The 12,833-nt window shown below is 36.2% G+C and overlaps 1 protein-coding gene across 1 annotated transcript in view; it reads left to right on the top strand.

Annotated features, from left to right (window-relative positions):
• MET (MET proto-oncogene, receptor tyrosine kinase) overlaps positions 1-12,833 on the top strand; it is a 161,042-nt gene that overhangs the window by 73,701 nt on the left and 74,508 nt on the right. Inside the window, exon 3 of the mRNA XM_043969125.1 lies at positions 1,995-2,186. Coding sequence (XP_043825060.1) covers positions 1,995-2,186 — 192 coding nt within the window. The remainder of the gene's footprint in view (positions 1-1,994; positions 2,187-12,833) is intronic.

Here is a 12,833-nt window from a genome sequence, read left to right as displayed (position 1 = left end):
ACATTTTGAAAGTGCATGGAAAAAAAAAATGCGTGAATGTAAATGGGAGGCAGCTGATACAGTCATACTAGCCACATTCCAGAAGACATTTGTGTGATCCATTAAGTCACCATCCTGAAATGGCACACACACACACACATAAACACACCTCACCTCCTCAGAGGTTGATCCAAAATAACAACAAATGCCTATAACTATTATTCTTGACCAAAATAAAAGGTTGCTGATAAGAGAAATAGTATACGCATTATATTTGTGTGTGTGTGCACACGCACGCATGCATGCATGCATGCACAGGAGCTGAAGGACAGCCTGCAGAACATTTGAGATGGCTTTCAGTTCAGAACTGGTCCTAGCTGATTTATGGTCCTTTTGCTGTTTCTCTGAATTCTCTTTCTAAAATGAAAAATGATCATCAATAGTAACTGAATTACCAATTAATAGATTACTATTGAATTTTTTGTACAATTCAGTTACCTACTTCTCTGAAGAGTAATCTGTATAATCTTGGTGAAGAAAAGCTTTTAATTAAAAATCCAAATACCATCCAGTCATATATCACAATAAAAGTCTAGACCTCCAAATGTGTCATTTCCCCCCTCCACCCCTACCCCCAATAGTCACTGTTATTTAAAATTAGAGGCAATGTGGTATGATAGAAAGGGTTCTGGATTTAGTGTCAAACGACTACAATTCAGGGGGCAGCTAGATGGCACAGTGGTTAAAGCACCAGCCCTGGATTCAGGAGTACCTGAGTTCAAATCTGGCCTCAGACACTTGACACTTACTAGCTGTATGACCCTGGGAAAGTCACTTAACCCTCATTGCCTGCAAAAAAAAGAAAAAACAAAAAAAAGACCACAATTCAAATCCTTCCTCTATTGCTTAATAACACTGTGATCCTCAACAAGTCACTTTGCCTTAATAGGATTCAGTTTTGTCATCTGTAAAATGAGGGGGTGGGGTTTGTTAACCACTAAGTTTGCTTCTAGTTCAAAAACTAGCAACCTATGTTCTTATGACCCATACTTTGCTAGTTTTATTATAATTATTGCATGTGACTAATTTAAAATAAAGTGATTCATTGGTTAGAGAAACTAGCAAGAAGATAAATGCATAAATCTGTCAATATATAGAATTGTGTTTTGATCAACACTATCGCCCCCATCCCCAGAAAAAAGAGGTAGTGTGGTAAAATGGATATGATGTTGGGTTTAAAAATCATTCTGATACTAACTGAATGACCTGGGCAAGTCTTTTAGCCTCTCTGATCCTTAGGCAACTCTAAGACTGGGGATTTCCAAACTTATAAAACCACAGATTCTTGATAATTTATAATAAAACAAGTCAATTGTGGGTATTACTGGTGAATTTTTTGCTTTGTGTGGCAAAATGATCATTGCAAAAGATAGTCACTAAAAACTGAGCAGTTGAATTCATTTAAGAATTCACTTTGAAACCTTCACATTGTAATACTCTGTTTTTAATTACTATAAATCTAATGAAAAAAATACAGAAATTCTGTCTAAAACTTTCTTGTTTTCATAGCAACAAAAGAAGAGAATATTCCCTTTTGTTTCTTCTAAGATAGATGGATCCTAAATATCTACATAATTATACTTGTCTGTTATAAGCATTTCACTTATCTTTTTTCTTAGAATGTACATCCTTAGATATAAAAAACCATGAGTTTTTAATGATCTTTTGTGCAAATCAGCCATGCATTGTGCTTATTGGGCATTTAGTGAACCTGATTTTCCAAATATGTGAACCATAATAACATATTTTGTCCTAAATGTTAGCACTATTTATCTACTCTATAAAATCTGATAAAATGTGAGCAGTTTAGATGATTTGGAAATATTTCTGCTGCCTAATTGGAAATGCCTGTCATTTATATTACTCCTAGCCATTTCTCCTAAGTACCATTTTCCTTGCAGCATACTCCTGACCTATTTTCACAATAACTTTGTGATAATTTTTTTTTATTCCAGACATTTCTAAGAAACTCATCAGGCTGTGAAGCAAGAGATGATGAATATAGGACAGAATTTACTACAGGCTTGCAACGTATCGATTTATTCACAGGACAATTCAAGCAAGTTCTTTTAACATCGATATCTACCTTTATCAAAGGAGACCTAACTATTGCAAACCTTGGAACATCAGATGGGCGATTCATGCAGGTAGATACTATCTTGGTAGTAACCTTGACTATTTTGTCCAGTGTTATCTTGTATGTTTTATACAATATGATGTTTATATGAAAGCATATCATATAGTGAGAAATTGCAGTACTTATCAATGAAGATATAATCACAATTTGAGGAGAAGCAATTAAGGATGCTCCCAATTGGTTTTTTTTAATAATTTTCTATTTTTTTTATTTGTACATGCTTTGGTTTTCATTTTCTTTTTATTGTTGTTGTTTTGGGGTCCTTTTTTTGCATTCTCAATTTCCACTACATGAATGGAAAATAACATGAAACAATTAAAGCATTTCCAAGCGCCATTTCCTATTTCAGGGGAAGCAGTGGATCAAAGGAAGGCTATTGTGTGAATTGTGTGTCTCCACGAACAGAAATATTCACATCATTGAGTAAAACTGGCTGGAGTTAGGAAGGGACATTATCGTCAAAATTCCATTGTAACACCAAGTGTCTACTGAGTCTGCAGAATAGTAAAGTCAGATGCAACCAAAAGGAGGGGATCACATAATGCTTGTTGAATGAGTTAATGAGTTGATGAATGAATGAACACACACATAAAGTTCTGATTTCAGTAAGAAAGCTTTTAATGCTTATCAAGTATTTGATAGAATAAAAATGAACATTTCAGGCTTGAATAAAGGTACCATATCTCCCCAATTTGAAAATCACGTTTTGCAGAATTTAATATACAGTTAAGTTATATCTGTTTTACTCCTAGAATAGTAATTTGGTTAGTGCTTCCAACCGTGGGCTCATTAGTAGATGCTGGACTAATGCAGAACGAAAATGGAGTTTCTATGGAAATGCTGGCTATCTACAAATAATGGAAAGTGAATAAAGGGACATGTTTATTTTCAAGTATTATGGCAATCTTCTATGTTATTAAAGAGGAGAAAATATAATCTAGTATGTAACTAATATCCTAATCACACTCTGAGGATTATTTTCAAGGGACCAAAAGGTCACAATAATGTTTGCCTTTGGGTTTTTTGTGTCTGTACATTCTATCCATACTTTCAAATTTAAAAAAAAAAACTATTTTCAGGACATTTTCTCAGTGTTGTTGTAGCAGCAGTTTTGCTGGAACTTGTTGCTACAGTTTTAAAAAACTGTTAATCATATATTCAGAGACCCATGAGCATTTTGAAGATGGTGGAAATTTTTTTGAGAAGTTGTAAAACCTTCTCTAGCTCAAAAGGGATCATACTCATGGTGTTATCTTAAACTGCTCCCTGTGGTCTCATCTTCTTGCATTGCTTCTCAGTTAATGATGCTTCTCTTTCCATTCACTGCCCCTCTGAGCCCACATTCTTATTTATCCACTTAATCCCTTGTCACTGTTTAGCTTTGTCCCTTACTCCTTTTAATTGCTTTTCTTATCTTCAAATTTAGTCCGCTTCCACTTTTTCTTTAAAGTGTTTAACTATTCCCTAGTCAGTTCAAATTCTATATTAATAGCTATAATAAGGTTAACATAGGTCTATTAATGTTTAAATTTTTTTTAAATCCCAACTAGGCCTCTTGAAGGATTTTTCACAGTAAAAGCCTCATTATAATGTACTTTTACATTGCCAGATGAGGTTATACTTTGTCTCACGAATATACAGATGTATTTTGTACCTTCTCTTTATAATGGAGAAGCAAGGTGGCACAGTGGATAGAGCACTAGAACTCAAATCAGAAAAACTTGAGTTCAAATCTGGCCAAGTGACCCTGAGCAAGTCACTTAACCTCTGTCTACCTCAGTCTCTTCTTCTGTAAAATGGCTAACACTGTAAAAACAATGATTTCGTTGTTATTCATCTGTAAAAATAATGATAGCACCTTCCTCCCAAAATTGTTGTGAGGATAAAATGAGATAATAATTGTAAAGTGCTCCAGCAACCTTAAAATGATACATTCTTAAGACAATAGTGCTATCCTTTTCCTCCACCAACAAACAAAATTATAGAAGGATTTGTTTCATTAAATTCCTATACTGTGGAGCCCTGGCCAAAAACTTTAAGGTAAAAATGTGTAGATACCAACCTTGTGAAAAGCACTGCACTTAAAACAACAACAACAACTACCAAAAACCCCTCATCCTTCTCTGGTGACAGACAATGGAGTTTTATCAAATGACCCACAAAGGTTGTATTTCTTTGACACTAATCTAAGTGACTTCGATGCAGTTGTGTTTTATTCAAACAAACTTCAAACTTTTAAAAGCTAAAACAAAAACCAGCATCCCTGATATCCAGCCATTTGTTTACAGCAAATAATGGGAAGGTAGACAAATAGCAAGGAGAAGCCATGTGAGTGTTCTATCTTAATCCAAGAGAGCAGTTACTACCTATCAAAGAATGGTAAATATTTTGACTGTGCAAAAATGTTTTAAATCTGTGAAAGACCTTGAGTAACTCACAGCTCATATTTTAATAAATACTATGGAGTTTCTATTACAAAATAGAATGGTAATAATTTTTTTTCAAAGACAGCTGCCATGCATAAAAAGGAATAGAAAAATTGTTTTACTTCCTTCCTAAGCTAAAACCTGATGGCAAAGTTGATTTGCCATTTTCCCCCCAGAAAGTTTGCAGCTGTTTCTGCCCTTCCTATTGTACTTGTTTTCAGTGTGTGGCTGGGAACCCAAGTTTGAGCCCCAGCTGTTGGGTGCAAAGTGAATCAGGTATTTCACAGTGGTTATTTGATTAGAAAGAATTATATTGTTTAACTAATAGTGCTGAGCTTGTGAGAGAGAAGACACTTCTTGACATATTCCTGATTTTAAAGCATAACTCAGCTAAAAAATTGTTTACTCATATGTGCCAGCTGAATTTTCTCATGCACATTCTCAGACCAAGGACATTTTTTAAAGTGTAGGTTTTAAAGGGTATGTACTCATATATAAAGCTATTTGGGCCTATAAAAAAAGAGAAAGAAACATAATGTGTTTGTGTCAGAAAAGACCTTAGAGCTACACCAAATATGGCAAAATGAGGGATCATAGATCTAAAAGGTACCTCAGAGGCTTATTAGTCTAATATTGTAGATGAAGAAACTGAGGCTCAAGTGACTTACTCAAGATCACACAGGATGGGGGCAGCTAGGTGGCATAGTGGATAAAGTACCTGGATTCAGGAGGACATGAGTTCAAATCTGACCTCAGACACTTGACACTTACTAGCTGTGTGACCCTAGGCAAGTCACTTAACCCTCATTCTCCTGCAAAGAAAAAAAAATCACACAGGTAGTAAGCAACAGTCAGAATTTGAACCCAGGGCTTTTGAGGCCAGAATAAGTGTTTCTTCTTCTATACCACACGGCCTCTCTTAGATCTTTCTAAACTAATATAGACAGATACATAATATATACATATATATTCATGCATTTGTGTATATATACACATGTACACAAATCTGTATGTATACATACATACACATACACATACATATACATATAAAACAACATTTCATGCTTCCTAAAAAATTTTAGGAACAATTTGACAATTTTGACAAGTTAAAAAATTCTGTGTAAATTACAAAACTCTGGAACATTAACTCAATTAAGAACTTCTAAATGGAAAAGGAAGGAGCTCTTTTTAAGCAAATTAGGGTATTAGTCAAAAGATATGCCCCTGTCTCCCCTATTATACATGTTACTGGTCTTCTATAGACCACCATTCCAATCCAAAAATGATACTTGTTCATGTTATATATAACATTTTATCAAGTCCTTATTTTCTGTATTTCTTAATACTAATCTGTGTTAATAAAATTGCTGGAAATGTCACCATTATGATTAGAATGGGAACAAGATTATAGTGATTCAATCACCCAGGTAATGGATGTGGGGGGGGAACAATCATGACACCATCCATCGCTGCCTCTTACCTATAGGTGATGCCATTAGATTCCTTTCTACTGTATTTTCCCTTCCCTCAATCACCTTTGTTTCTATATCACTCCTGGATACTGCTACAACATATCATTCCCCAATGTTGCCTCTGCTAGATTGGACTGAAATTTATTGGTAAGTGAGGATCATCTGGAAAAGTCCCCCTTGGCTGGTCACTGCTTAAAAGATTATGTTAGGGGCAGCTAGGTGGCGCAGTGGATAGAGCACCGGCCCTGGAGTCAGGAGGACCTGAGTTCAAATCCGGCCTCAGACACTTAACACTTACTAGCTGTGTGACCCTGGGCAAGTCACTTAACCCCAGTTGCCTCACTAAAAAAATAAAAATTAAAAAAAAAAAGATTATGTTAGTCATCAGTGAACATAAAAATAATCACTTCCAGTATGAAGAATCAATTTACTTATTGACCTTCTATCTTCAAAATCCATCAGCTCCTACACCAGCATCACTGGAAGCCTATACCATGTATTATTGTTTAGGATTACTCTTGTTATTTCGTTTATAGATACAGATTATCAATTCATCATTAAGTGAAGAAAACTTGTGTCAGGAAAAGAGAAACATCCAAATTAAACTTCAGTTCCAAAATTGGTCTTTCTTTGGGGATGGCTAATTGACACATCTCCTTTGTAAATATTACTAAAACAAAAATTGCTCTTGAATTAATGTTTATAACACAATAGCAAGGGGCAGCTAGGTGGCGCAGTGGATAGAGCAACAGCCCTGGATTCAGGAGTACACTTACTAGCTGTGTGACCCTGGGTAAGTCACTTAACCCCAATTTCCCCGCAAAAAAAAAACCCAAAAAACAAAAAACAAAAAAACAAAAATAACACAATAGCAGTTATTCATTAAATAGAGAAACATCAATAAAACATCTGTTAAGTGTTTACTATGTGCCAGGCACTAGGGATACAAGTATAAGTAAACAAGACAGTCCCTGTACTCAAGGAACTTATATTCTAAGAAGGGGGAAAAGCACATAAAAGAGAGCTGGAAGGGGGAAAGAGAAGGACATGTGGGGAGCACGGTGTGGAAATAAAGAGAAAGTGACAGTGAAGACCTAGTTCCAGGCAGGCTAAGATGCAAGTTCACCTATCAGATCCCTGTTCCCAGGGCCAGAGTCAAAGGTTTCCAGAGGAAGGAGAATTAGAATCATGGCTGGAGTATATTAGGTATTAAATCACTAAAGTGATCATTCCTTCAATGTGCTTGTTTAGAATAAATTTGAACACATGAGTTCTGAAACGTAAACTGAGAAGTAGCTATTAGAAGCACAAGCAGTCTCCAACTTGGGAGCAAGTTGTGTCCAAGAGTTCCTTTGTAAGTCAAATGAATTTAGAAGGCAGATTTCCGTTGAAACCATGTTGTGCATCAGAGGTATCAAATGTGCAGTCCAGTACTTCCAACTGCAGCCAGAAACAGATTAAAATGTAATTGGGAAATATTCAACAAAATAAATAAACATACAGTAGAGCATAGAGAATGTTAATATGTGGGGTTTTTAAGTCAATATGTGGTCCAAAGGCCTCTTTTAGTATGGTTTAATAGCCTGTTTCTATTTGAGTTTGATACCACTGTTATATTATAGCTCATTTCTCAGATCAGCCTACACAAGCCAATTTAACCCCCAATGTACACTAATATTACTATAGAACCTATGATCTATAACAATCTTTCTATGAGAAAATGGGCTCAGGTTTCCAGTTTGAGACATAGTAACGGTAATGACAGCTAACAATTGCATAGGGCCTGCTAGTTGTCAGGCACTGTGCTAAGCACTTTACAGTTATTTCATCTGATCCTCAAAACTACCTTTGAGAAATAGGTATTATCACTTCCCCCATTTTATAGTTAAAGAAACTGAGCCAAACAGGGGCTGAGTCATTTGCCTGGAGCCACAAAGCTAATAGCTGTCTTGAGACCAATTTTGAACTCAGGTCTTCCTTGACTTTAATTCTAGTGCTCTACCCATTGTACCACCTAATTTATTCTGAAGATGGGCAGCTGGGGTACTGGAAGGATGGTGGTACCCTCCAGGGAAAAATTAATACTTTGTCAGTCATTTGTGTGATCTGCCACCTCATCTCTATTCTTTGCCCGGTGATGTTTTCCCAACACCTCTTTTTTCTTCCAATATTCCAAGTGGCTGATCTGCCTATTTCTCCTACCACTGCCATCACTGGTGACTGGAATTCTCTCCTCCTGGTCTACTTCACCATAAGACATTGCTCATGGTTTCTCCCTGACAGAAGGCAAATAGCCATTTTGAGGGGGTTTTACTGATAGCAACAATAGAGATTAAAAATTAATGAAATTTTTACAAGGTTTTGAGATATTTTGAGCAAATGCTGGAGAGTCCCTTCTGATAAGAAAGAAAAAAAGTCTCCTTCTGTTCCCCTTGCTTCCTATTACCCTGCTCTCCTAAGACATGAGTGTTTGTTTTTCTCCACTCACTTAGACCCTATAAGAAAAGACAAAGTGCACACAAGCAATGCTGGTAAGTCTTTAGGTAAATATGAATGAAATAAGATTCATCTGCATTTCATAGGAAATCCAAAGCTTATCTCAAGGTCTTCGTACTTCACCAAGGACAGCTGTCCTGGGCAGTAGTTCTGGAGTGAGGAGCAAGATATGGATGGAGGGGGTGGGGAAATTCAGAGAAGTTTGGAGAGATGAGATAGGGAGCTGGGGATATTCCCAGAGGTGTTCCCACACCATAAAGTTGGTCTAGCAGTGGGTAGGAGAGAGGAACTACCATAGATACAAGGAAGAGGAAGGAGTTAATCTCTTTCTTTCCTCTTCTCTCTGGTCATTGCCCATCCTGCTACAAGATAACTACCTGGAACCAATTCTAAACTAGCACATGAATGGTGTAAGAATTAGTTATCGTAGAAACTTATAGCATCAATAATAATAATAATACCACACATTTATATAGCCCTTAGAAGTGTATAAAGTGCTTTCCTCACAACAGCTCTCTGAGGTAGCTGATACCAAAATTATTGTCCCCATTTTACAAGGGTTAAATAATTTGGTTATGATCAAAGAACCTAGCAAGGACCTGTGGTACAAGTCAAACCCAGGTGTCCTCATTCCAAGTCCTATACTCTCTCCACAGAACCACATTGCTAGAAGAGGTGTAGGTTGAGAGGAAGGAAGGCAATCAGTAGCAAAGAGTTATAGTTATCTGCCTAGAGCTGCTATTTATATATAATCGATGTAAGTCAGGGACTTCATGATGATATTTTGTATGTTGTGTTCACCAACCAAAAATCTCAGTCAAGGACATTCTTTGAAATGAATGATATAAATGCTAAGTTTTCAAAGGCAAATTCACAATCATATAAATTGTATCTGTTGCATTTCTAAACGTTACACATTTACCTCAAGGTGTAAAATTTCAAAAATGTGTAATAAAACTTTTCCCTACACCAGCCCATTTTTTGAGGGTAGCAATGGAATTTTTTTATTAAAGTATGTGCCACATTTTTAGTGCTATTTGCAGATAAATTTAGCTTTGTTAGTTTAAAATCTGAAATGTGTTCATAAAGTTAGTCCATAAAAATAGTTCATGGTTTTTCACTGCATCTGGACTTCCCCAATTTCGTACCTTATGTACTTGTGAGGACAGGGCAACAGCAATTAAGAAGAAGATTTGGGGGAAAGCATCTGGCCCTGACACCATAGATGCAGAAGAAAGCCATGTTGGATGTGACTCAATTTGAAAAGCATTCAGGGACAAATGTTCGAGATCTCTCAAAGAGGAAGAGTATGAAAGACTCAGTAAGATAATAGGCAGTGTTGTTATTTTCCAAAGGCAGAGACTGAGAAGACATAAACAATTACTAGTATGTATCCGGGCTTTCTCATCTCTATGAAATTGGATGAGGATAGTAATGTAACAAGAAGCTCCTTGATGAAAACATGAGAAGGAAACAGATGGGTTTTCATAGACAACTTTGGACAGTAGACCGTATCTTCCCAGTCACAACTGACCGAGAAGTATAAAGAATCTAAGATTCCAGTGGGTCTTATTATTTGCTTACTATGAGAAAGAATTGATCACAGAAGAGGAAAATGCAGCCTTAAAGATTCTTATCAAACCAGTTATCTTCCCTACATGTCTTAAGAATATACAAGTTTTGGGGGCAGCTAGGTGGTGCAGTGGATAGAGCACCGGCCCTGGATTCAGGAGGACCTGAGTTCAAATCTGGCCTCAGACACTTGACATTTACTAGCTGTGTGACCCTGGGCAAGTCACTTAACCCCAATTGCCTCACCAAAAAAGAAAAAGAAAGAAAAAGAATATACAAGTTTTGGGGAAATAATTTTTGAAACAAGTATCTCTAATAAAGATCTCATTTCTCAGATATATAGATAACTGAGTCAAATTTATAAAAACACAAGTCATTTCCCAATTGATACATGGTCAAAGGATGTGAACAGGAAGTTTTCAAAGAAATCAAAGCTATCTATAATCATATGAAAAAATATTCTAGATCACTATTGATCATAGAAATGCAAATTAAAACAACTCTGAGGTATCACCTCACACCTATCAAAGTGGCAAATATAACAAAAATGGAAAATATTGGATGTTGAGGGGATGTGGGAAAACTGGGATACTAATCCACTGCTGGGAAAGTTGTGAAAAGATCTGACCATTCTGGAGAGCAATTTGGAACTGTGCCCAAAGGGCTACAGAACTGTGCATGCCCTTTGATCCAGCACTACCACTGCTAGGTTTATATCCCAAAGACATCCCCCAAAAGAGAAAAAGACCTATTTGTACAAAAATATTTATAGTAGCTCTTTTTGTAGTGGCTAAGAATTGGAAATCAAAGGAATGCCCATCAATTGGGGAATGTTTAAAGAAGCTGGGGTACATGATGGTGATGGAGTGTTATTGTGCTATAAGAATTGGCAAAGCAGGATGATTTCAGAAAGGCCTGGAAAGACTTGTATGAACTGATGTATAGTGAAGAGACCAGAACCCAGAGAATGTTGTGCACAGTGACAGCAATATTGTTTGATGAAGAACTGTGAATGACATAACTAGTGTCAGTAATACAATGGTCCAAGACAATCCCAAAGTATTAATGATGAAGCATACTATCCACCTCCAGAGAAAGAACCGATATTGATTGAAGAGATTGAAGCATGATATTTTTCACTTTCTTTCATTTTTCTGATTTAAGTTTTCTTATACAAAATTACTAATATGGTCATTTTTACATAATTGTACATGTATAACATATATCACCTCAGGGAGGGGGAGGAGAGGGAGAAAAGGAGGGATAATATTTGAAACTTTTTGAAAATTTTAATTTTATTATTTAAAAAAAAATGCACAAGTTTCCATGACAGATGCAGCCATTTGTTCAATGATCTTCTGGGTATCAGAATAAATCAAACAAGGAGGCACACTTCCTAAAGTTGTTCACTGTTAATAACAGTTAATAATAGATAATAATAATAATAATAGTTGAGGATAGATATAATAATAGCATTTATTTTGCACCTTCAGATTTGCAAAGCACTTTACAAATATTATCTCAACTTATCCTTACAACAACACTGGAAGGTAGATGCTATTATTATCCCCATCTTATATAGGAGGAGACTGAGATTAAGCTACTTGCCCAGGATCACAAAAGTAGTGTCTGAAGCTGAATTTGAACTCAGGCCTCTAGGTCCAATGCTCTATCCACTGTACCACCTAGCTGCTTTGAAGGATATTCTGCACAGAGGCCAGATGGATAAAGATTTCTCTATTGAAGAAACATATGGCTTAACAGATGGCATAATCAAGAGAATATACAGAACTCCAGCCAGTTTCTTTCAAAGGATCCCAGAAGATTAATGACATGAAGCATAGTGCCTGGCACATAGTAGGTACTTAATAAATGTTAATGAACTGATTAGCTTAATCAGAGGAAAAGCAAGAGAGCCCAGAGTTTGTGCCACGAAAAGACTTTGCCCTCCTGTTGCAGGAGGAATATGTTAAGAAGAACACCTGTCCTGAAAGTGATTCCAACTCAGATGCAATAGATCACTTAGAGCCTGAGGGTTCAAATAAACAATCCATTAAATATTAAAATACCCTGAGGTGAAAGCAGTCTCCTCCTAGGTGGTTAAAAGATTTCTCAAGAAAGTAAGAGCTGCTGGCAAGGAGATGGAAAGCAATGAGCACAAAGTTCTCTGGGGTCCCAAGAACCACAGCCAGACTCTTAGAGATGACTTTATCTTCCTTGCCCAAGTGTTCCCACCCCACCCCCACCCCTGCCTCTACCTAGAGGCAAAGTTAAGTCGAAGTGCCCCAGGTCTACTCCATAACTGCTTTGCTCAACAATCCCAACTGGTGTTAGGTAAAAATGGAAGGTTAAGCCCACAACAAAACCAGACAGCATTATTTGCTCAAACTTTTGAAGTTTTTCCAAATTTTACTCAACAACATTTGAAAGTAACTTACCAACATAAAACCTTAATTGTTCTTCATAATTCATTCATTCTATAAATATTTGTCATATGTGTGTTTATACACACACACACATATATACACACACTACCCTGCGAGAGAATTTTAAAAATTAATGTTTTATGTCAAAGATTATTATTTATTATTATTACTTTTTAAATAATTCCAGTATTGCTTTTTTGTTTATTTGGATATTATTTCCATGTATATTCCCTGTAATATAGGTCTATTAAATCAATTGTCAGAA

The sequence above is a fragment of the Dromiciops gliroides genome, chromosome 5 (assembly GCF_019393635.1).
Source record: "Dromiciops gliroides isolate mDroGli1 chromosome 5, mDroGli1.pri, whole genome shotgun sequence".
NCBI lineage: Eukaryota > Metazoa > Chordata > Mammalia > Microbiotheria > Microbiotheriidae > Dromiciops > Dromiciops gliroides.
This window is presented reverse-complemented; position numbering and strand designations above follow the sequence as displayed.